The sequence below is a fragment of the Hyaena hyaena genome, unplaced genomic scaffold (assembly GCF_003009895.1).
Source record: "Hyaena hyaena isolate Hyena2069 unplaced genomic scaffold, ASM300989v1 scaffold_4, whole genome shotgun sequence".
NCBI lineage: Eukaryota > Metazoa > Chordata > Mammalia > Carnivora > Hyaenidae > Hyaena > Hyaena hyaena.
Genome location: NW_024080636.1, coordinates 1,025,162 through 1,051,377, shown reverse-complemented (window position 1 = coordinate 1,051,377; position 26,216 = coordinate 1,025,162). Strand labels below are relative to the sequence as shown.

Sequence of the window (26,216 nt, the reverse complement as noted above, 5' to 3'; positions counted from 1 at the left end):
TAGGAAAACATCACCACTGCAGTCACCATCACAAGGGAATGGTCTCCGAATTTCTGGTCTCCCCCATGGGAGCTACACGGGAGCTGCAGTGACGGCCCCTCACGCTGCTTCAGGCCCACAGAGGTGACGGAGGGGGTGTTGGGGGGCCAGCCCCGCCAGTCTCGCCCAGTGCACAGCCCTTCCTGGGGCCATGGAGACACGCCCCTAGGAAACAGGCTGCTCCGGGCTGCTTGCCACGTCTGAGCGGTATCCAGTCTTCCCAAAGCTTCATTCCCTCATATCCAATTACCTTTCTCTGGGTAATTGCTATATTTTACGCTTAAGGACACTAGATTTTAAGATGCTGTAATCCTCAACTATACACTCTTCCTAGTTTTGCCGCTGTTTTCTAATTAGACATTTTGTCAAATTGAAAAGACTTCAGAAGTTATCACTTGCCATTCAATCTAATGTTAAAAATGGCAAATATGTTGCTAAGTTAGATACAAGACATAAGATACCTATGTCGCCTCTTTAACGTCTTCCTAAGCCAGTTATTAATTAACCTCTTTAATGTCTTCCTGAGCCAGTTATTATTAACTTATTAAATGTGAACTTATGACCGAAAATGAGAGGACTAAAGAAACAGATTGAAAATAAAATCCATGTTGAGAAAACACGAAGAGAGATGGGTTCTATGGGCTGAAAGATCTAAAGCCTAATACTTAGTATCATTCTGTGCATTCAGTAATCAACAAATTTCCCAAGACAGACAAAAGATGCAATAAACTGCAGACCAGGGCCAAGGCTAGGCCACAGCCGAGCAGTTATAAATTTGAGAGGCCTCCTTACTTGTCTAGCAGCGAAGTTTTGGGGGTTGAGCCCTGTGCCGATTGCTCCAAGGCTGACGTTGGGTAGTGTGGAACCAGAGGGAGACAGCTTGTAGCTGGGAGAAGGGGAGAAGGGAGAGCAGGGAGCCTCATCCCCAAGGCACCCATCTTGATTGGAGAAAGGCAAAGTCAGCTGAAAAGTAGTAGGAGTTAGCCAATCACAATGAGTGTTGGTTAGTGAAGCAACAGAATGCAAGAAGGGACAAGAGAGAAACACTAGGAACAAACAGAGTTAGAGTGTATTAGCGATAAACAAGGATGGAATTTGGATCTGATAAGAGTCATCACACTTGGCCCAACAGACACCATCTATCATCTCTAATACAGATTTTTTCTTATTCTCTAAGTCAGTAACACATTCTGCCCATTGCACGAAGATAAAAATTGCCAGACACTTTATTTTTATGCATCCAATATTAATTACTCCACCATGTGGCTGCTGAAACAGAAGCCAGAGTAACCCTGTGAATCTGTTGCCGCCTGGACCAGCATCAGGGGTGTTAGAAACGTGCTAGATCTAAAACTGTTAGTTTTTAACTGCTTTCTGAAGCCCAGGGCAATGGCAAGTCCGTATTTGGAATCAAGGAATGATCTCCTCCATTAGAATTGATAAAAATCAGAACAAATAGGTATAAATGGCTCGTTAAAATCAGGCACTTGAGAATTTGGACAGTATGCCGCTATAACTAAAAATAGGTCACTAGGGAAATGGAGGAGGAGAACAAAGAAGTCCCTAAGAAATATCAAAAGAGAAAGTTATGGGCCACATTGACAAAGTTAGAAGGCAAGGTCTTGGGAGATACAGATTGTTTGCACAAGATACCAAATTTAATTTCTCATTGCATAGCAGCAGAAAAAAAGAATTCAGAATAAATTTGTCTCCAAAATTTCTTCTACGTTTTGAGTGTGAATTTATTTTCTATTGTAAAAAGTCAGACCATATACCCCAAGTTTCATAAAAATTTCAAAAACTTAGACCTCCTTCCCAATACTCACATGCTAAAGACAGATGGTTCTAGCTACTGCTCAATCACCTGTTGACATCAACTGTTTCCATGTCACCACTTAAATGCAGGTGATGTCTGCGTTTTGCTCATTAATTAACTCAGTAATTCTATGCTTCCTCCTGGAATCGATTATCAAAAGAACAAATGGGAACCAAAGTGGTTCGCATGAATTATTATCTCAGACAAAGGATTCAACTCACCTTCTCAAAATAAGGCCCACTATCTGTGGTTCCCATGTCTTTGGAATTAGGTGGACGGAACCCAGATCGATCCTTCCTCATGATATCATTAAAATCCCCGAGATTCATCGCTCTCTTGTCCACGTCAAATTTTTTATCTGGAAGGCTCCCTGAAAAGTAGTACAGAAGTAGTGAAAATTTTAAGAACCAATATTTCCCTCATGATCAGGAGTGACTGGTCCCCCCTGCCTCCCGGGGGGGGGGGGGGCGGTGTTGAGACCATCAATTGGTTGAGGCTGCCAGGGACCCTCCCTGGAGCACATGTGGATCTTTTTGTTTCTTTTTAAAAGACCTGTATCTGTTGTAGCTTGTTTTCAATGGAAGACTGAAAGAGACTTAGGGCCAAACTGGTAAAAACCTGACTAAAAAATTATTCCGACTGGCTATTGATGCGTTTGCCGAGTATAACTGGCTCAAATTCAAATGTCCTCAGTGAGAGAATTTGTCTCTTGCTGCTATTTTAGCATCTGCTAGATAAATGGGTAGGGTTGGCTGTGAAACAGTTACTGGGAATAAAGAGGCCTATTAGGCACAGCTGTTACCCTAGAATTGAGAACTCAGATTTGAACACATGAAGTGAACAATGTGATTTTCCAGGTACGATGATTATTCCTCTTTTCTTCAAAGCTCTGGAAATTTGTGATTGTACACAGACATATCAGTGCCCCTGGAGGCTTACTTTTTCATTATTCTTAGATTTTTTTTTCTTTTTTGAAGTGTATTTATTTTGAGAGAGAAAGAGAGAGACTTGTAAGCAAGCAGGAGAGGGGCAGAGAAAGGAGGAGAGAGAATCCCAAGCAGCCTCTGCGTTGATAGCACAGAGTCGGACTCGGGGCTTGAACTAACAAACCATGAGATCACGGCCTGAGCTGAAATCAAGAGTTGGATGCTTAAACGACTGAGTCACCTAGGCGCCCTGTTATTCTTAGATTTTAAAATATCAGAGATCAAAGGATATTTCCCTTATGACCCAGGACTGTTTTCCTTTCTTCTTGGTTTGGTTCTTTTTAAGGGCTTCGAAGTGAGCAACGGCATAACGGTGAGGAGCCCACAGACGAAGGGCTGATACAGCATCTGCTCCATTTGCACTGGGAGAGCTCGTCAGTAACGAAACCTCTCCGGGCAGAGAAATCTGAGAGCGGAGTCTGGCAGGGCCACAGATATATTTTGTTTGGCCACACACCACAGTTTTCAAAATCTGAATTAGTTTCCAGTATTTAAAAATTAGGATGTCAATTTATGTCTGAATTGCTGACAAAGCTGGGCCTTTACCCTCCACGGCAATAACTGTTAAGGGTGGTCAAGGCTGATTCCTTCAGGTGGTACATCTGCTCCCCACAGCTAACAGGTGGCCTCCAAATCCTGATTTCTTATCCCCGGCACACACTTCTTTCTGTTACTCTTGTGGATTCTGCAGCCATTGCAGTCTTCGCTCCCCGTCTAGTGTGTAGGCCGGTCCCTCCTGTCTGCTGACTAGCACCCAGCCCAGTCAAATGGGGCAGGGAATCAACATAACATCATCAACAACAATATATTCCATTCACATTAGTGGAGCGATACACACCTACAGACAAATCCATTTTGCTGCTTGGATTATCTTCAGTTTGACTCTGAAAAATAAGCAACAGTGAGGGAGGATTAAAGGTCTGAATTTAACATTTGAATAAGGGGAAAAAAGGCATGATTTATGTGAGAGTGATGGCTTACTACTGACACCGCACAAGGTCGTTTGACGTGAACCTTACACTGGAATGAAGACAGTATCATTTGTAATTCGACTAATTTGATTGCTGTTGGTGTCTAACGTTTCTAAATTCAATTTTCACATAGAATTAGCTTCAATAATTCTATGGACAGGGCATAGCCGCTTAGAGAAATAAAACCCTGTCCTCAAGTTCCAGTCGGCTCGGGATCAAATTCCAGGAGTGTCAGCCAAATGATGACAACTTCTTCTCGTGACTTGTCAAGTCATCAAATCTGGAAATGTGCAGCCAAGTCAAGCCATTTGTCTTTTGGCAACCAGGGACGGGGTGTCCCCACGATGCTCCCAAGAGATAAATTAAAAAGAGAGAGAGAGAGAAATCCTACAAGAATTCCCTATATAATTAATTAAAGTCTCTCTAGTTATTTTGCGGTTGTTGTCATTTTCAAAATTACAGTATGAAAACTGGTTCAGTAGTAGTCAGGGAAAACTAGGTAAGTTTTAAGGGCCTGGCTCTTTCTTCCCCTAACCACCTAAGGAAACGGGTACAAATTCAAAAGTCATAACCTTTAAATATTAGAGTATTTAATTAAAAATAAGAGAAAACAAATATTGCCTTATCCAAATGAGAAATACTATTTAGCCAGTTTCCAAATCTGTAATTTTTTTTTAAAAAATTAAGACATGTTTAAAGTTTATTTATTTATTTTGAGGCAGGGAAGGGCAGAGAGAGAGGAAGAGAGAGAATCCCAGGCAGGCTCTGCACTGTCAATACAGAGCCTGATGCGGGGGCTTGAACTCATGAACTGTGAGATCATGACCTGAGCTGAAGTCCAGAGTCAGACGCTTAACTGACTGAGCCACCCAGGTGCCCCTAAATCTATAATTTTGAACTATATTTGGCAGTGGTCTTAACATTTGTGCTAAAAGTAAAGGTTGGGATATATTACACGTAGGGGAAAACGAAACTTACCAGCAATCCCATATTTGAAAACTGTTTGGCAAGAGGATTCATCCATGAATCATTGTTTCCTCCTTTCAGTGAGCACTACAGAAATGAAAATGTGCAACCTCAGAACCAAACATTTTATTTGCTCTTACTTCATATCTGAGTTGTATTTAAGTACTGATTGAAAATGAAGAACCAACAGTTTACCTTCTCGAACCCAAATTTCCCTCTTTAACTGTAGTTAATTTGATATTTTCAGTTAGTCTGAAAGAGTATTATGCTTTAGTTTGATCTATGTTTTCATTCTTATTTTATTTGTCACACTGAACTAGAAATAACTGGAAAAATATACAGTCAGCTGGTGTTTTTACCTTACAAACAGAAGAAGGTCAATATCAGATTTTCTAAAATACAGTTTTCACATGCTAGTACTTTCCCTTTTAGTATCTTCTTGTAACCCAAGCCAGTTTGCATTAGAAGAAAAGAAAGTGTTTGATGCTAGTGCCTATTATTTGGAAAATAAATAGGCTATTTAAAATGGTCATTAGTCTCTGTGTGGATACAATGAGGACTCATCTATGTAGCACTTCATCTGCTTGTTTCATAAAGGACATGGGTCCCCAGTGGGAAAGATCCCTCTTACTGTAAAGCAAGGCAGACACGACTTTTTGCTTCTTAAGGGACAATTAGTTTCTCCCTGACGATGACACCAACATTAGCTCTACTTTTTTCTCTATAGAGAAGGCAGGTTGGACTGTGATGTGGATCTTGTGGGGAGCGGGGGATGGAACTTTGTGCACTTGTGAATTCTACAAATAAAAACTGTGTTTTGATCGTATTTGTTATGTCGATGTTATTATTCTTGGAAGTGAGTAAGTTCACGTAAGTTCAGTCACAGTTTTAAGGTCAAAAAAGCCCTCAATGGAGGGAGGGGAGAACTGGTAGTTTTTGCTTAATGTGAATGGAGTTTCAGTTTTGCAAGATGAAAAGAAGTTTTGTGTCTAGATGGTGTTGATGGCCACACAAGATGAATGTAGTACTCAATGCTACTGAACTGTGTGCACCTAAAGATGATTAAAACGGTACATTTTACATTATCTGTGTCTGTATCACAATCAGTTAAATAAAAAAAAAAAAAAAAAAAACACAAAGGCCCTGGGATACAAAAGGTCAGAATTGTCAGTGGGCGCAAAACACTGAACTCCCACTGAGCTGAATGGATTACATCCTGGGGCAGCCTGAGTGAGTGAGCACCTTCTCCTTGGTCACTTTTGGTGGTAAGCAGTCTCCTTCCACTGCCTTTTCATTCAGTCTCGTTGGGAATTTGTAAATGACACAAGCAAGGCCACAACAAGCCAGATAGCATGAGAGTACAAAAATGCGGAGAAGTTTACTGAGTAATTCCTTTTGTGACCGGGGCAAATAAAAAGAAGTCCTCAGAAGGGAAACTGCTAACTGGCTGCTTGAACAGGACGTCTCCAACAGGAGCTACCTGTGTTCTTAGGTTGTCCAGTTACCGTATTCAGAACAAAATTAATATCCTACAGCAAAGGGGATAAAGGCGCAGCCCCCTTGGCCACCTGAAGACCTTCCAGGGTGGCACCTGGTATTCGAAACCAGGACAATATTCACTGTGAAGCTGAAATTATACGGCTGCCCCTTCTTTATTTCCATCAACTGATCTGTGGAAGGGAAAAGAATGCCTCTGCTGAGAGAGTGGTTCAGGTTCAAAGACCTGTTCTAGACTGAAAACAAAGTCCTCATCGAATTATGCACATCAAGGGAGAAGTGGAGTTGCTCCAAGACACGGAAAGTGACAGCTTTAGAACACAACCTGGTACGGGATGTAGACATATCACCTGGCCGCTGCCTCAGGCTTGCGAACCTGCACTTTGCTTTGCTGGGAGAGCAGTTCTGGGTTTTGGAATTTCCCGGATCGGATAAAAACCAATCATGCTTATCACCACTGGAGACGCTATCTTACTTTGGTTTCTCTTCTATAGATCATGGGGACTTACCCTCAAGTCTTCCTCCGTTTTAGAATGCAAAAACACAAAGCCTTGAAAGCTTCTGTAGCATTATATGGAAACTAAAAGTGAAAAAAAAAAAATCTCCTGCCCCTGAAAATTCCACTTTACTCACAGCAACAGCTCTGAGGTTCAAGGTTTCAAGGTCATAGGGAAGGAAGATGAGGAGTAAAGAGGAAGTACTTAATTTGCTCTTAAGAAAGTATTTTCCCCTTACGTAGGACCTCAGAACTCCTTCCATTAGACAATTCTCAGTTCTGCCTTCTAAGAATGAAGACACAAGCTCAAACATTTCCAAAGTGGGCTACCTTCATTTGCTTCTTTCCTCCTTGTCCCCAGCTTGCTGAGTTGTGGGAGGAAGCACTTCCCTGAGAGCCGGCGGTGTTCCAGACTCCTCCATCATCCTCCTCTTCCCAGCTGGGATGGCGAGTTCCTGTCACTGGACCGTCACTCTCCCCCCAGCCGTCTTGCATAGATTTGGAATCTTTAAGAAAAACAAAAACAAAAACGGATGGACTGTATGCAACAGCTACATAGAACAACCACCACAATGATCGGTACTTACGAATGCGGCGTTCTGGGATATTTGTAATCTTACCAAATCCCTCCATACGGCGAGGCAAATATTCTAGCCCCTTCTTCATTCATATTACCCAGACAAAGGACAAGTATAACTATAGCTTTAACTACAGAGGATCCTTAGGAATAAAAGACTTTCTTAAAATCTGGAGAAAAGTGCAAGTTTTGTGATGGAGGAAGGGTGAGCCTGAGGTTGGGAAAGACACATGAAAGTCCTGACGGTACTGGTTAGGGTCAGGTTAACGTCTTTGCCAAGGGTCTGGTTAATGTCTTCCACCAGCATTCTGGATCTATTTCAAATCCACGGCATGGTACTTCCCATGATGATATAACCAGTTTTACAGTGAAAACCATGATGAAATCAGGTCTTTATAAAGCGATTTCTATGAAGTGAAGGAGATTGATAACTTTTAAAATGCAGTCAAAACACACAGGCACAAGGATGAATTTCTAGAATACAGCAGAGATTGTACTTCTTCATGGGCGCTAGAAGAGTCAGAATTATCATACGAGAAGACTGACAACAGAATTTCTCATTCTTATTCAAATTTTGAGCATTCTGTATGACCACATTAAAAAAAAGAAGGCAATTCTTTAAGTCTGCAATATGGCGAAAAGAGATGTTGGAATACTTTTTAAAGAAAACTACAAACAAGTGAAAATGGGCACTTGAAACTGAATTTTTCAACCGAGGAACTTCCAAGGAGACATTCCGTAGCATCGGTTTACAAAGTTTTGCAAATGACTGTGACAACACGTTGCCAGCTGGATCAAGTAAAGCTGAGACTTTCAATGGTTATGAATAAGTGCGGCATGCTTTGTGGAAAAAATTCAAACGAAGCAATCTTTGTTGGGTTCAAGAAACCCTCAATGTTCCTATGTGGGTGGAAGTATGAGAGGAGAGACAAATGGACAAGGAAGAAACAGAAGGGTGAAGTCACTGAGCAGCAGACACTATGTTCCACATTAAAAGCCAGGAAAGCCTTTTTAAATTATAGTAACAAAGGGGCAGAAATGCAAAATAGACATGGTGAGCGGTGTCTAAGTTACTGGCCAAAAAAAAGTACGTCAACATTTCAATTCTGGCCAGATATTAAACCTAACTTAAAATCAACAAAATCAACTTCCAACTTTTAATTCAATGTAAACATGTTAAGATACCCAAAGCTATGTCACGGCCATCTGTTATTAATCCTCTATTAAAGGTTCATGGTCCTGCATCTCACTGAAGCGAGAGTTAACATTACAAAAGCCCTCACAAAAATGTCTGACCTCCGAATTAACGGAAAATGCCTCACAGATAATGCTCTAAACTTACTGGGTTTCATGGCATTTGGAGCGTTGGAGGGGGCGTTCCCCCAGCCTGTGGTCGATGCTCCTGTGTCGTCCATTTCGCCCCACCCAGGACTGCTTTCATTTGGCTCACCCCAAGCTGAAGTACCATTATCTGGAGCAGGTGGTGTGCTTTTGCTCCAGACTGTAAAGAAAGAAAATGTGTCTCTAAGAATGGTTTGTTAAATGAAACATCCCAACACCCAGGGGTGGAAGGTGGGGAGAAGGGGGACGAAGTGGGACTCCTATGTTCCCCTGGTAGAGATGCAAATGGGTTTCAGCCTCATAGGGGGCAACTGGTATTGTGGCTTTAACTTTAGGCCCCGTAATTCCATCGCCAGGAAATTATACAACAGATATACTTGGAAAGTATGTGAAATGATATGCACAAGGATGCTCTATCTCTGTTGGGAGCTCTTTGGAAGCAACCTAAATACCTATCAGAAAGGGGCTAGTCAGACCACTGTGTCATCCATGAAACCAATAGTGTACACGAAACAAAAGACAAAATGTACATGCTAACATGGAAAGTTTTAAAGTATGGTGAAAAAGGCAAGGCGGAGGGAGAACAGCAATCCCTTCTGTGTAAAATCTGTAAAGGGGAGACACATTTTGCTATTGGTAAGGAACAAAATTTTTGAATGAGACATAAAACTCTAAGAGATTACCTGTGGGAAGAGACCCTTAAGGGCTAAGAGTCTTTTATTTATTTCATTTTGCTTTTCTGTACAGTTTGAAGGTTTTTACTATATGGATAATTGGGGTTTTTTTTTTACATGTTACCAGATTTCATACTAGATAGGGAATTAACAAACAGTATTTATTTCCTTCCTCATTCTTTTCAGTATCTTGGGGGGTGGGGAGAACTAGTTAAAAGCAATCATTCTGTAAGTGGCCATAACTGCACTCACTGAACATTCCCCAAGATGTACTCAGGGAGTGGAAAACTAAATATGAGTAACTTTAACTAAAAAACAAAAACCACCCCACCTGAACAGTGCACTCCTGTAATTTGTTGAATTCTATGCTTTATGGGGACATTCAAGCGGACAGTGCCAAAGATGATATTACAAGCGCTACTTTTAATTTATCAGGTATGATGTTTCTATTCAAATAAAGGAAGAAGAAAAGTATAATTCTGGGCAAGTGATTATCAGGAGAGAACAATTTCTTTTACAAAGTATTCCACTTCCAGAGGTGATCGTTAAAAATCATCTGGAGAGGGACTGAAGCCTTCCAGACGCCAGCTGTGCTAGAGCATTCTGATGGCTCCTGCAAGAGTAACATAAAATACTTCCCTTTGCTGAGGAAGGAGAAACACCGAGGATGTGTCCAGGGGTAGAACTCAAATGGAAACCAGGTCTATTTCTGCTACTCTTTTAATTCTTCGTTTTAAAACCTGGAGTATAGTTCGTTTAGTGACATATATTTTTTGGATTCTGCAGACCAATACAATTACAAAAAAACAAAAACAAAAAAAATCCCACACAAAGCAAAAACCCCCAAAACTTTGGGAGACTAACACAGGGATGCCATCTTTTTCCTTCTGCCAAGAAAGAACATTAAAATGTACCACCAGCATCTGTTATCACTATCATCTTATACAAAGAGAGATTCTCTTAACAGCAGAGTAGGGTAAACGTAGGAAAGCTTTCCAAAACGAGGCTAGTTGAGTAAATGAAGCTTAATAAAAATGCCCTCCTTTAGGATTTTTCTTCATCAAACCCACAAGAAAAAGCCACTGCCTACCTGATGCTGATTTACTGGTCATCGGGGTAGGCAGGTTTGGTTCTCGAGGTGCTGGGCCCCCTTGGGAATTCTTATCCCACAGATTCACATTCTTGTAGTTATAACTGTTAGGGTCTCCCCATGCTGAAGTGCCATCGTCGATGTCCATTTTCCGACTAATTGACTGTGGGGATGGCTCTTCCCAACCGCTGGGTTCCTCGTCCTTAGGGGTTACCGGCTGTGGCCCGCTGCTCCAGTTGGAATTGGAAGGTCGTCCGTTGCTTGGAGGTGCTGGGGGTGGGCCTCCCCATGAACCAGACGCCTCTGGTTGTGGTGGCGGTGGCTGCTGTGGCTGCTGCTGCTGTTGGTGCTGTTTATTCCAGGAATTGGGCTGTCTGCCTGTCTCAGTCCATGCCGGAGACCTTTTGCAATCTTCCCAACCGCCTTTGGAAGCCAGGCTTGTATTCCCACTGTTCCCCCAAGTCCCGATTTCATTCTGCCCTCCTTCGCCCCACCCAGACACAGGTTTACTTGCAGGACTTTCCCAGCTGCTGTTTTTCGCCTGATCGACTTCCTCTCCCCAACCATTCTTCCCAGAAGTCCAACCTTGATTGGGCTGGCGTCCCCCTCCCCACCCCTGATCCTTGCTGGAGTTCTCATTCCAAGAGGAAGATGTCTTTTCGTCTGGTCGTCCGCCTCCCCAGTTGGAAGAGTTGTTGTTCTTGTAGTCATTCCAGCCTCCTGTGTTCTTGGGGTCTTTCCACTCTGTAGAGGCTGAGAGCTCCCCCCATCCAGACTTCATTTGATTGCTTTGGCTGGGTGCATCTCCCCAGCCCCCTGAGTTCTTGGTCTGTGTGGCAGCGCTCTCCCACCCCTCAGTTCCTTTGTCAGATTTCCCCTCAGGCCTTGGCACCTCTTCAATATCCCACACTGTGTCCTGCTTAATTTGAGTTTGGCCCCAGCCAGTGTTTGAGAGCACCCTGGGGTCCAAATCAGTTCGGCTCAAAAGAGTCTGTAAGACAGCCTGACAATCAGGATGTGTGGGCCGGTATGACCGACGGCCAGAATTATGACTGTCACTACTTCCTGCTTTGTGGTTGCTTCCAGTGCTTTGACCTCCAACTTCACTTCCTGTGGAGCTGGAAGATCTTCCCCAACAGGGAGCCTGGGCATTGCCTTGGTTTTCAGGGAGGGGGTGGCCCTTTTGATTGTCCCATGCTCCAGTGCTAGAATTTGGTTGGTTTGGACCACTCCATTCTCCAATTTTCAACTCATCAGACCCAGTCGGCTGTTTCCATTCTCCCTGAGAGACCCCAGATGTCATTTTGTTCCCTTCACCCCATTTGTTGTCATTAGAGTCCTGAGGGCCAAAGTTCCAGGACCCACCCGTAGACCTGTTACTGTTGTCCCAAGAGTCATTTTTTGACCCAGTTGATTTCTGAACAGAAGCTCCTTTCCAGGAGTCCTCTCTATCCTTTCCATTGTTCCCATTGTTTCCAGAATTGCTTTGTCCAGAGGCTGTGTCAGTTCCAGAAGGCCCCCTAGCTGCACCCCAAGATCCAACACTCCCAGTCTTTCGATCTCCAGTGCTTTGTGAAGGGGCATCAGTGCTCCTGGAGGCGTTCCCCAAGCCCATTCCAAAGGGCATTCCCTTATTCTCCATGGGGTTTGGTGAACTTAAGTTCAAGGAGTTAGTGTTTCCATTTTTTGGTCCATCAGTGTTATGAATTTGAGCCTGTTCTCTGCCAGAGACAACAAAATTCACACCCGCATTTTCCATCTTTGACTGCTGTTCCCTGGATGCCTGACCTACTGTGCTAACCTGTGCACTGGAATTACTAGTATCCGTTTCCAATGCCCCTTTCCTAGGATTTCCTTCTTGGACCAGCGCTGGCCAGGCAGATGGGTTGCTATTTGGGTTAAAGTTGCTGAAGCCAGAGCCAGGTCCAATTCTATCCTGACCACTCACATTCCTCCAATTTCCTAGTCCATTGTTGCTCTCTGTAGTAGAGTTGGAAGATTGAACAGATTTAGTCTTAGGGTCAGATTTCCAGACCCCAAGATTACATTCGTTTCCAGAACTTGCAGACTGGCACTGGCTCCCTTTTCCTTTGTTACTAGTGGTGCTTCCTGGCAGAGTGCTCTTCTCAGAGCCAGGGTTCGAGGCACTGTTGTTATCGGTGGTGTTTTCGGAAGAAGACTCAGTGTCTTTGCTGGCAATACAAGGCCACTCTTCCATGTCAGACCCGTCTACAATCACCTTGTCCCAGATGTGAATTGGGTTGGGGGAGGCGCCGTTGTTGGAGGAGGCTCCCGGGCCCCAAGTGGAATTTGCATAATTTGAAGCAGCAGCACCTCCAAGGGTTGACTCTGGGGAAGAGATGGTCTTATCAATCACAGCTACACACGTACGCTCTGTTAGCACCTCAAGCTCAAGCTGCCCCTAAGAGAGCTCACCACGTTTCCCCACAAACTCACGTCTCTACCCAGCTGCCTGTCTCGGTAAACTGTGTCCCACCTCTCTTAGTCACCTCTTCCGTTTCATTCTGCCTGGTTGGTTTATTTGCTAGGTCTAACTCCACAGCATCTCTCAAAGCTATCCCCTTATCTTTTCTTTTTTTTTTTTTAAATGTTTATTTTTCAGAGAGCGCAAGACAGAGCACGAGCAGGGGAGGGGCAGAGAGAGAGAGAGGGAGACACAGAATCCAAAGCAGGGTCCAGGCTCTGCACTGTCAGCACAGAGCCCAATGTGGGTCTCGAACTCACGCACTGTGAGATCATGACCTGAGCCAAAGTTGGATGCTTAACCGACTGTGCCACCCAGGTGCCCCTCTCCTTGTCTTTTCTGTTGACAGAGAAGGGCCTTCTCCTATCTTGAGACAATGCAGTAGCACCCTGAACTTGCTTTGTATCTCCAATCTACTCTAAACACCCCGGCTAGAGTAATTGTTCTAAAGCACACCTTCGATTAGATCACTGCCGTAGGGGAAGCTTCCAACAGTTTCCTAGTGCACAAGAATAGAGCTAGACTCTTTGGCCTGGAGTTTGATCAGGATGCTGCATAACCTGGGAAATGATTTTCTAATCTTATCTTCCACTGTTTTCTATGTAGATGTCGACATTCTACACTATTTGACGTTCCACAACTTGTGCCTTCTCACTTTGGCACCATTCCACATTGGCACCTACTGGTTTTTCCTCCTGAATGCATATACTGAAATTTATTCATCTTTCTGGGTCTACTTCAAGTGCCGTTTCTTCTATGACATTTTTTTTTGTTTTTAAGTTCATCATCTGAAAATAACCTTTCCCTGTCTAGAGCCATTTTGCTCAGTGTTGTGGTGCCGTGTTCACATCTTCCTTCCCCCACCTTAGCTCAGAGACTTCCGTAAGAGCTCCCCCTCTGAGGCAGAGACCCTATCTTGCTCACGTTTGAATTCCACATAGTGGCCAGTGCATTGCTGCTCAGGAAGCACCTGATGAATGATGAATGCCCACCCACCTAGATGCTAGGGCAGGCAAGCATGCATCAATGTGTATGCCCAAGGACCTTAATCTGATAAATGAGTCTGGCTCAATACATACTTTGATGGAATTTATCCTATTTGCTGGGGGGAAAAATGACATGCTTTTAACCCAGTAATTTCTTCTAAAGTTGTTTTAGTTATTTTAACCAAGTAGTTTTAAATCAATATAAAGTTGAAAAAAGCCTTACAGAAAGCCATATAAAAGCAGGGAAGCAGAGAATCTCAAACTCTTCAGATGTAGGGGCCTCCTTGGTTTTAAGAACGCAAACAAGAGAATTTGACTCGCACTGGACCCAGACCCCTGTCTGCGTCCAGGCCTGGCTGGACTGAGCTGCAGAAACACTCGACATGACTGCTCCTCACATACTTCCTTTTGCAAATGCTTATGATGGGCCAGGAAGGAAGGGCCATGAAGCTTTCGCTTGCTTGCTTTGGGTCTGACCTGACGGCCACCATAGAAAAGCCTGGATGAAGCCTCTGTCCCCATGAGGTTTTTCTCCATCTTTACTCTGCACATGAGACAGTAATAGTTTTCTAGGCAATTCTGTGTTCAAACTCAGAACTAGAACTAGAAGCATGCTACAGTTGATAATAACCAATTCACTGTTCTTAACAAGGCTTGATGGTGTTCAAGCCTTTATAGAACAGCCTCAAAAAAATTTTTTTTAAGAGCTAAGTAGAACTCTGTTAATAAGCTTTAAAAAGAGCGGGAGGTGATGCTTGGAGGTTCTTTGCTATTAGGTGATTTAGTATTCATCTATTAAAAACTCTCAAAACTTCTAGTAGAGCCTTTCAGCTAAAGATACCTTACGTCTACATACAGGTTTTAACAGAGCTCAAACTCCTCTAAAGAAATAATGATTTTAAACATCTAACATAAAACAATAGAATGATACTGTTTGGTATCCACCCCCTCCCCCGCCCCCAATTCTACACTGTAATCGAAGAGATGATTCTCTCTCCACCCCCAGCGTTCTAGGAACATAAACTCAGGCAGCCAGGATTCAGAACAAGCGCCTGCACTGGCCCCACCTCCAGCCACACCCTGGGCACACACTTGTGGTGACAGCTGGGACCACGAGGCTGGAGTTTATAATGCGCTTGTCAGAAAAGGAAACAAGGCCCCAAATGGTGACGACGAACGGCAGCCACACTGGCCTCTCACGCCAGCAGCACACCCTGGACACTAAAAGCCAGTTTCAGAAGGGAAGTGCCGGGACACCTCTCATTCAGGGGTCCTCTCCCATCCTGGGAGGGAACCCGAGGGTCTTCTGGGGACTCTCTACCGGGCAGCATGACAGACGTGTTCGCTCTCTTTAAAGCTGCCAGGAAGTCCCTTCCGGCCGGGCTCCTCACCTGGTGCAGTCCCGCCGTCACTCTGCAGCGGCGTCCCTGTCACTTGTGCGTTGCTGGAGTTTGCTCCGGGTGCCGTGGAGGGAGGAGGCCCTGCCCCACCCCCGAGGAGCATGCAGGATGGTGGAGGGGGCTGCCCACGTTTTAGTAACACTTTGTGGTCCTGCTGGCAACGGAATCGCGGCGGCACCTCCCGAGGCATGTAGCGGGCGGCGCTTGGCGGTTGTCCGTTCGGCACTGCCACCCTTTTGGCATTGTTGCCACCATTGACTGGTGGCGACGGAGAGCTGCCAATTGGGCTGGCGGCCGCTGGTTGGCTTAAACTTGGTTTCGTCACTTCGGGCACTGAAAAAGAGAGATTGGGAAACAGTCTTTGAAATCCAATACATTTTTCTGAAGAGTGTTTTTAAGAGGGCTTACGTGAGACCCCTTCCAGTAATGGTCCTTCCATCCTACTGCGACTGGACGTGGTCTTTCTAAATCCCTACATCTTCAGTTTACTGGAGATCGGGCAGAGGTGGGGAGTGAGGGGGACGAGGACCTGAAGACAGCAGTACCACGGAACTCTAGTCCATTACTTAAGGGGAAGGGGGAAGCAATCACCATTCACTTCCCTAAATCCCCGAAAGGCTCCCTAGCAGGTCGAGGGATATATATATGGGCCCTCAATAAAGGTTCGAAGCTCTCAGCCCAAAGGCCTTTTATCCACATCCTTAAAGATCTACCTCTGGGAAACTTTTCCTGAAGTCCCTGGACCAGGTAGGCTAAGCACCTTCATTTTATCCGTCTTTCTTTACCATGAATTTACCATATTATGTTGAAATTCTCATTTATAGGCTCCTTGCTCTCACCAGGCCCAGAGTCCCTCAAGAGTGAAGACCCATCTTTCATCTTTTTTTCTCAGGGCCTGGCACAGAGAAGACCCCACAGGGACCCTCAGCCCAGGAGACTCACAAAATCAACTCGGTTTTGATTTCGACAGCTACCTGAAAAAAAACACTCTTGCTTGGCACTCTGTGTAAACCATTAGAAATGTTACAAGTTTTGTGGGTTTTTTGTTTTCGCTTTTGTCAAAAAAAAAAAAAAAATTTAAGGGTACTTTGTGTATTTATTCCAACCATTTAAAACAAAAATGTCAAAATGTAGGCATGTTTCCTATTTATTTTAAAGAATGTAATGTTTCACCTTACTTTTAAAAAGGGCAAACAGGAAGGATGGGAATGTGCAGGATGACCGTGTGAAGATGCGATCTGCAGGGCACTCTGCAGAAGTTGAGGGCTTTCCCCTCAGCCCTCCACAGAATGTCCTTCTAGATCTCTACGTCCCTTGCTTCTTCCTACCAAAAGACTACCACCCTTTCCAAGAAAATCTGCCTGGCAAACAGAGGCTGGCAATATTACAGAAACAATCATTGAGCCTGACAGTTCAGATGATTCTGAAGTCAAGTTCCCGGACATCCAGAGTAATATCTGGGCCAGCTCTGGGGCGGTACTGCCCTGACCACTGTAATGGTGCTGGGCCAGCAATGCTGCTCGTTGAACTGGCTCCTTTATGGAGAGAGAGAGACATCATCAGAATCAAGGGGCCCAATCTACCGATACCCATACCTCCACTGGGTATCGGTGAGTACGGGAGTAACAAGAAAGAGGAGCAAGAGCCTGAAGTAACTTCAAGGCAACCCATGGTCTAATTTCAGCCAATCATGAGGCAGTATTGGCTTTTCCAGTAAGGAAGGGAGGTCAGAGGATCCATAACCTGATGAGCAGAAGAATAAACCTATTTCTTAAGAAAATAAATTGGCCATTGCATGATACTATCAATATAGTAGGCTCTGTATGACCTTATAGCAGCTGATGGGTAAAAATAACTGATAAATGAGTGAAGAGGAATTATTCAATGATTCGTTTTCTCTCTGTGCCTGTAACATTCCAGAGCAGATGGCATTCCTAGTCCCCTTTCCTCTTATTATGATTAGAAACAAGACGCCGGCAAAGGCTGGGAGGATTCTTCCCAATTGGTTTTTAGGATGGAAGGAGCTATGCTTCCACAAGGCCACCCTTCCATAAAAGCTCTAGAATCTCCACTCTACATTAGTCATGTCTGTTACACGCCTGGACTCATTTCCTGAAACAGAGCAAGACATAGCAAGGGCAGCCCACAGCACGGAGGTCTGAAAATCAGTTCGACTAATGTTACAACACTCACAGCACAATCAAAGAAACTTGGTGGGTATCATATATTGTGCAAGATTCCTTGCAAAAGTGCCTCAGAGCACTTTCCCACCACGTCAGAGATAGAAAGGATCATAAATAATAAACCCTTTTTGAAATAAAATCAGACTACGTCTCAACCACTTTTGTTCCAGTATGGTGCTCTATTCTGGGGGACCAGTCACTCAAAATTCCGGGACACAATCAGAAAATGCCTGAGGTACATGGTAGGAGCAAACTGTGTTTCAGAAATTGAGTATGGTCTCTTTTGTTTGTTTTTTTATTTTTTTGAGAGAGAGCTTGAGCAGGGGAGGGGGAGAAGATCTGAAGCAGGCTCTGCACTGACAAGCAGTGAGCCTGATGCAGGGCTCGAACTCACGAACCACAAGATCATGATCTGAGCCGAAGTTGGGTGCTCAACCGACTGAGCCACCCAGGTGTCCCAGAACTTGAATGAATTCTTATTCGACACCTTTCTGTGATTTCAAGAATTAAAGCGTTTAGGGGCCAATCATAACTCGACATTAACTGGAGAGCAATCAGCTATTAGGCAGGAGGCCTGATCCAACTTGCTTCCCAAAGTCCACGCTTAGGACCTCCCAGCGTCAGGGTGAGCATTACAGCATGCCCCAGGATGTCCGGTGCTAACAGAGAAGATGGAAATTATGATGGAGTGGGAACTGCTTTTCAGGCCCTCTTGTTTCTCATCAGAACCTTACTGATTTGTAGGCTGTAGTGCAAATCTTTCTAAAGATAAGCTGCTCAAAATAAGGGCATAATTTCTTATCTCCCAGAGAAAAGGTCAGGGGCTTAAACATGATCTCTGTAGCAAAGGGAAACAAAGACATTGTGAAAAATGCTGGGTATCCTATTTTCTAATTTCCATTCATTGACTTCCAAAAACCATTTATTTACTCTAATGACTGAATCTTTTTCCTTTTCCTGGTTGCCGTTATTCTCATCTTACAGTCAACTTCAAAACTGCCTCTATTTCTGAAAAGCTTCAGTAAAATGCTACTTTTTCAGATAAAAGCATTAAGAAAATTCTGAAACAGGCTGGACCAATATGAACTACTACCTTTAACTATCTTGGTATTTAAACATGAAACATTAAAAAAAAACATTCTAGAAATGTTTTCCTTGTGATGGAAACTTTTTTGTGAGAGAGAGAGAGAGAGAGAAAACGAGCATGCGCACATACACACTCAAGCAGGGGAGAAGGGCAGAAGCGGGAGGAGAGAGAGAATTCCAAGCAGGCTCCGTGCGCAGTGTGGAGCTTAATCCCATGACCCTGGGATCATGACCTGAGCTGAAATCAAAAGTCGAACGCTTAGGCAACTGAGCTACCCAGGCACTCCCAGAAATGTTTTATTACAAGTAGTAGTTAAAACACATACAAGCCCTCGAAGAGATATTATTCTCAATTTATCGGTAAATAATCAGTGGTTCCAATGCAATACAACAAGAATCGCAGACTGATGACACACAGACAGTGGCTGCCATGCACTGAAGAGTCCTCTGTGACCTCTAAGCACTGCCTCCATTTCTTTACCTTGTACTCACTCCTCAGATTCCACGCACACTGGCTTTTGCCCTGAACATCTCCCTGGGAACTCTTCTCCTCATTCAACAACTAGTCATCTTCATTGCCAGTCTAATGGACACTCGTTGGACCTTCTCTTGACTTTTCTGCAACTTCGGACACTACTGGCCATATCCTCCCTCTGCTTTTGTGAGAGCTGCTGAGACCCCTCCAGTCAGCTCTTCAGCTCTTCCTTTCTCTCTTCCTTTGTGGGTTCTCACACTCTTGATCAGGGCTCAGCAGACTTTTTCTGTAACGGGCCAGACAGTAAATATTTTAGGTTTTGCTGGCCATACAGTCTTGGTTGTGATGACTCAACTGTGCGTATTGGCAAAAGCAGCCAGAGACCACACGTAAACCATGATGTGGCTGTGTTCCGTTCAATACCGATCTCACTAAAATATAAATTTCATACCACTTTCATTGTCACAAAATACTCTTTTATAATTTTCCTAATCACTGAAAAAATGTAAAAAACATTCCTAGCTCACGGGCAATACAAAAACAGAATTAGATTTGCTCAGAGGGTGAGAGTTGGCAACCTCCTAATCAGAGTTGTAAGATGGCACCCAAATTTGGTTATGAGTTGTGTCTTTATTAACAAAATTTTTTTTAATGTTTACTTTTGAGAGAAAGAAAGAGAGAGCGAGGGCGCAAGCAGGGAAGGGGCAGAGAGAGGGAGACATAGAATCTGAAGCAGTCTCCAGACTCTTGAGCTGTAGCACAGAACCTGACACGGGGCTCAAACCCATGAACTGCAAGATCATGACCTGAGCTGAAGTTGGATGCTCAACCGACTGAGCCTCCCAGGTGCCCTGAGTTGTGTCTTTTTAAAAAATCTGAACATGAAGGTGGGGCCTACACTCTTCCCACATTTAAGTTACTTGAGTACAAACTCCCCCATGCTCAGACTTTTTTATGTCCAAGTGCTTCCCAAATCACTACCTCCAACTTGGATCTTTTCAACCCTTCTTTCTCTTATCCTCAAACTTGTTCCCCAAATCTCCCCGTCATCTCTTAGTTCAAGAAACAAGAGTCATCACCCAACCAGCTTCTCAAGTCAGAAACCTGGAAGGCACTGCAGACTTTGCTTTCTTCGCGCATCATTATCTGATCATCATTACATTCCACTGAACCAAAGCATGTCTCCAATGCTTTCCTTCCCCCCTCTCTATCACCAATGCTCCTAATCAGGTTCAAGTCCTTGTTACCTCCCATCTGGACTATTCTGTGCCCATCTATCTCAACCACATGCCTTATGCCTCACAATCATTCACTTTCAAGTGGCAGCCACAACCATCTCTGAACAAATGGTTCCCACCTTGGTGTTAGAGAATAGAAGTGTTTCTACAAGGTATAAGGGATACTGCAAGTAGTTTTGTTTGTAAAGTGTTTACTTGGAAGGAAAAACCCATCTCAAATCTTAATAAATTAGAGTAGACTCACGTTATCCCAACCACCACCAGGCACTCACTGAATATGCCTTCTGGGGTAGACTCGAATTGTGGCTGATGTACCACAATGACCCATCACCCCCGATACGTTGATGGGAAGGCTCTGTCCCTCAGCCGTGCCCCAGGTGGGGATCAGGTCATGGGACTAATGCTGTGGATGCTAATATCTAAAAATATCAAGTTATATTGAGCTGGAGGCTTTTCCCTGTTGCTTTGACTCTCACCATCAGTATTTCTGGTAGCAGAGTAAGGCTCACCGAACAAAACACCTAACACACATTTACCATGAGAGACTGCTAAGCATCAGGCACCAGAGCCCTTCAAATCTTTGAAGACCATTACCTGAGCTTCCTCAGGTAGGGGCCTTCCCCTGGGGGGTTAGACATTCCCACATGTTTAACCCTTGCAAACATGATACAGGGTCAAATTCATTGACCAATCTGGCCCAAACCGCACTGGCTCCACAGAGGTTGATCTGTTTCTTTCCACAGTGTTGGGCCTATTACAGAAACTGCAAATCCCCTCCTAGATGCTGTGCTCCTGCTAATGCCACTTAAGGTCAGGTTAATTCTTATCAATCAGTCATTTCATACTGATAACTACACGTTTAAGCCAACCATGACCCTAACAGCTTTTTCACAGTGCAAAATTGCTATGTCCAAACGCCTGTGTTGTACAGCCTCTCCTAATCTTATCCTTCACCCCTGTTTTACCTGGTCTGTTACATCAACAGGATAGGCTCTTGAGATTCTTTTTTATTTTTTTAGCTTTTTAATTTTTAAATTTATTTTTTAAATATTTATTTGAGAGAGAGAATATATGTGGGTGCACATGTGGGGGAGGGGGGGGAGAGAGAGAGAGAGAGAGAGAGAGAGCGAGAGGGAGAGAGAATCCCAAGCAGACTCCGTGTGTCACTGCAGAGCCTGATGTGGGGCTCGATCTCAAGAACTGTGAGATGATGACCTGAGCCAAAATCAAGAGTCGGACGCTTAACTGACGGAGCCACCCAGGCACCCTGACTCTTGAAATTCTAAGTCCAACATCCAACAAGGGGGGATATCAGCCTCTACGTTAAGTGCTTTGGACTGTTTACAGGCTAGCAGGCCCACGTCTAGTCCATGTCTTCACAGAACCTCCACTTGAAATCCTGCCCTATTCTCCAGAATTTTTTTTTTTTTTTTAAAATAAGGAAGATAAAGAGAGAACATACAATGACTCTGCTTTTTCTCTGAAATAGGGACAAATCTGACCTCAGTCCTCTGTACATACACTTGACACCAATAGAGTTGTTTTTCTTACAGGGCTTCCTGGGGAAAGAGGGGCAGATTCAGAGTTACAGGGAGACTACCTGAGTAAGGTACCACCTTTGGGAAGAGGAAAAGGACCCAGAAACATCAGCTGAGCGAAGTGAAGAATGGGATTTAGAGTGCAGACAGGCTCTTGGGAACAAACATAAAGATGTGTCTGAAGTGGGGTAAAAACCCAGAAAGGTCAGGCCTACCATTAGGCCACATCTTCATATACCCTCCCTCCACTTGAAATACTGTCCTATTCTCTCCAGAATTCCCAGTTTTCCTCTGCCTCTACTTACAGTCTAACAGACTCCAGAGATCATTTTTATTTTTACTTCTGTTTTCTCTGTGGTTCTACTAAGTAAGTTCTTTAGGAGACCTGAAACAGGCTCTCATCTTTCTTTAGGATTATTTTACTTTCATTTTTTCATGGGGGTGGGGGTAAGGTGGAAGAGTGTGGAAACTGTGAGGCTGTATTCCATTTTATGGTAGGTGTGAGAGGGTCCTAATCGGAAAGAAAGTTCAGTAGTAAGTAGAAAAGAAAGTTTGATTTTTAAGATTTTGGCAGAAGGAAGAGGAATGCATTTCTGAGAACAGACGTAGAGGAAAAAAAAAAATCTGAGAAGGAATGCCTTAGTGAATTTTCGATTTTCCAGTAGAAACACCATGTACCATACTTGTTTCCATAGCTTAGCTGGTACGTGGCTTCATGAACATTAGAGTTGTGGCCAGGCCCAGGAACCAAACCACCATGTTCCAACAACCACAGAGCCCTGATTTTCCAGGAAAATGCTAATTTTTTCATCTGTTGTCCCCATAAATCATCAAAAAGTCCTATAAATATAAATACTACGTGCCCAAATCCTTTCCTAGACAGTATGTTGGTTTAGAAAATATGGACACTGTACCACTATCAAGAACTCTATTTTTATGGTAAAGTATAACTTATATTTCAAACAAGAAATTTATAAACACACTTCCAAATAAAGCCCATTTCTGGGTTGGTACTGCCTGAAAATACAAGGGAAGAACACTATTCTAAGTAATTAAGATAATCATAACTAATTATATTTCTTATCAGTTTATTTTCTAAATCACTACAAGGTCCCGGACTACATTTGCCCTGGAAATGCCTTTTGGTTAGAAATACATTACAATATTGTCTACTCATCTGAGAATTTACTTTCCAGAACTAAGTTTCCTTCCAAACTAGCACTGTCTTTATTAGTTCTCTATTACTGTGTGACAGGCTTTGGCCTGGTGGTCCAATAATAGAAAATAAAACCAAGAAGAAATAAATCATTAGAAGGCCTCCCATCACATGTTGGCTGATCCAGCGTCCTGACCTTCCTCCGAGTCATCACAGTCCTATATGATTCCCTTCACCTGGGGCAGTGGTTCTCAACCTGGGACATGTCCCGGGGGCACCTGTAGAGCTTCTCAAAATACATCTGCTAGGGCTGTGGCCTGAAGGTTTGGAAGGAGGCCCACGGTTGTGTATTTTGACAAGTCATCAAACAAGTGATTTTAATGCGTACCCTGGTTGAGAACCACTCATTTAAGTGGGCAAGGATAGGAGATAGAACACTGGTCTCAAGGAACGAAGTCTACCACTCTGAAAGGGAACTGACCAAAAGTGTGGCCAATACCAGACCAAACTGCATAATCAAAATTGACCGAAGAGAGAGAGATATGAAAACACAGAGACCAATGAGTTGAGGGTGATGTGAGGGACATCTGCTTATGTTTACAATACATCACTGTTTTAACAGGGTTAAAATTCATTATTATTATTATTATTATAATTTTTAAAAAGGGTGTTCCAGGCTTTAGCTCAGAAGACCATGTGACCAACCTAGACACAACACTCCCTTGCAGGCTCAGTGCAGGCCATGGATCAAGATGGTTAAAAATCTTCTGCAATTCTGTAAATTAGGGGCTGGTGTTTTGTTTTGTTATTGTTTTGAAAAGGCTCAGTTTAAAATCATGATCCATATACTTTCAAAACAGGGTATTACTTTTTCTAATCTCTTTTGCCTCCTAAAAAATTTAAGGCCAACCAGAAACACTACTACAAGTACTTTTAATTTATCATTACTGCTCTTCAGTGGCTGCAAACAACCAATTTAATTACTCTGCACCCACTCTCACTAATCAAGTGGATTGGAGGCTGAGTCAGCAAGAGTGTAAAATCTAAAACAGAAGCTTCCACCAACTTAGAAAGGGAAAAAAAAAATCTTACCTTTGGTTTTTTGTTCCGTGACCTGAAAAAATAAATGAACAGACATAAGTGAATGAGATTTACCTTCTAGTTCGCTATTATAAGACTACTTTAATGCTGATTAACTTAAGTGATTCAAGCTGTCAGACACACAGGCATAGTTCAAATGCAGAAAAAAAAGCTGACAGTCAGTTCGGACATCTTTCTATAAAGACAACGGCCATATGTCCAGTTATAAAATACATGACCTTCATTATGAAGGACACTAAAAATTAAAACCAGAAGCATTCCACTCTCATTAAATGATGAAGTATCTGTATCAGGAATGCTGCTTGTCATTTTGATAATCTGAGTAGAAAGCAAACGACGTAGCTTAGAAACAAAATTAGCCATAGAGACAAAAAGGTTACCCCGGGAGTATGGACTCAAATACTTGATCTCAAATCTAGAAAACAACAGTTCAAGGGCCCATCATCAGAAGTATCAGAGGCCATGGCAGGAAGGCAGGATTTAAAACCAAGCCATGCCACTTCCTGGCTGTGTGATCTGTTTTCTATTTATCTGTTGAATGGAGATAATAATAGTATCTCTATACAAAGGGTTGTTATAAGGATTAAATTGGATATCCTATGCCAATGCTCAATAAATGTTTGTTATTTCTAATCAAAGTTCACAGAAACAGTGTGATATACAGCAGTGAGTGAAATATGTAAATTTTGGACAAATGAAGACTGCTTTGTTGAAAGTATTTCTTCTTTACAGATTAACTAACACATTTATGGAAGTGATTAACCTAAAAGACTAGACAGGATGAATAGAATAATGGGTTTTTAGAGAGTTTAGAAATGATGATTAGGAGCCACATGGAAAACTGCTTCTGCTATTAAGAGAGGAAAATAAAGGAGGGCACCTAATTATATATGTCTTATAATATTAAAACAAAACCACAAAAAGCCATGCATACGAAGAATATCCAAAAGAAAATGCGCCAGAATTCTAACAGGGCTTCTATTATTATTACCACCACCACCACCACCACCACCATCATAGAGATCATGCATGATTTTGACTCCCCTTTCCCAAATGTTAATCTTCCAAAGCACTTTGAATGGTTCTCTGACTTCCAATAGAAAAGAAGATGTTTGATTATTTCTGGCTGGTAGTCATGCCACGTTCCTACTCTGGGTGCTCATGAAAACTTGCCCATCTTTGCAGAGTATGTCCTATAGCTAACCAGCCCACTTCATAGTGGATGGCATCACCCCAGACTCGGACTCTGAGTTAAAGGATCTGGTTGTATGACCTCCAGGAGCATTCCTTACATTCTTATATTAAAAGCCAAGTTAATTCTACTGTACTGAATTTGTAGTAGACAGCATCTTAAAATGTGTTTCCATGAACTAATTATTACAGAGCTCAAGTCTACTGTGCAATTTTTCTAAAACTCTAACCAACAATGAACTAATTTGTCTCCACATACCAATTCCTTAAGGCAATTTAAATTTTATAACATCATAAATATTTCTTAGAATACCATTAAAAAATTTTTTTAATGCTTTTTATTTATTTCTTAGAGAGAGAGAGAGAGAGAGCGAGCAGGGGAGGGTCAGAGAGAGAGGGAGACACAGAATCTGAAACAGGCTCCAGGCTCTGAACTAGCGGTCAGCACAGAGTCCGACACAGGACTCAAACCCACGAACTGTGAGATCATGACCTGAGCCGAAGTCAGACACTTAACTGACGGAGCCACCCAGGCGCCCCTACAATGCCATTTTGAAGATCAAGTTATACAGGAAGTCAGTGCTTTCCCCAGCTGTAAGTGACAAACCCAAATAATGTCAAATGTGTCTTACAATGTGGTTTCTGTTAAAAGAGCTGTCCTCCAGACGGTGAAAAGCTGCAGGATCAAAGCATGTGTTCTGCCAACACTAAACAATGATCCTTTTGCAGCATCTGCTTAATGAATGTGAATGGAATCCTTCCTTGACACCTTTCTCATGAATGAAAATTGAACACAGTTTACTCAGTGATGGCTCTAGAAAGAGCAAACTGCTCACGAGAAAAGCTCAACTTTAATGTCTGTGTGGAAATAATTTAACTTAAAATACAAGTCAATTCTTCAAGACAATTACATTGCCAGCACTC

At 43.1% G+C, this 26,216-nt stretch overlaps 1 protein-coding gene across 3 annotated transcripts in view; it reads right to left on the bottom strand.

The window, feature by feature from the left end:
- Positions 1-26,216, bottom strand: part of TNRC6B (trinucleotide repeat containing adaptor 6B) — a 241,071-nt gene that overhangs the window by 35,480 nt on the left and 179,375 nt on the right. For 2 of the 3 annotated variants that reach the window (XM_039236190.1, XM_039236196.1), the window contains exons 6-13: positions 24,093-24,114; positions 15,316-15,657; positions 10,454-12,802; positions 8,691-8,849; positions 7,102-7,277; positions 4,791-4,865; positions 3,680-3,725; positions 2,077-2,225 (exon numbers count right to left, since the gene is read on the bottom strand). In XM_039236190.1, the coding sequence (XP_039092121.1) occupies positions 2,077-2,225; positions 3,680-3,725; positions 4,791-4,865; positions 7,102-7,277; positions 8,691-8,849; positions 10,454-12,802; positions 15,316-15,657; positions 24,093-24,114 (3,318 nt within the window). The remainder of the gene's footprint in view (positions 1-2,076; positions 2,226-3,679; positions 3,726-4,790; positions 4,866-7,101; positions 7,278-8,690; positions 8,850-10,453; positions 12,803-15,315; positions 15,658-24,092; positions 24,115-26,216) is intronic. The other variant, XM_039236206.1, reaches the window with a different exon arrangement.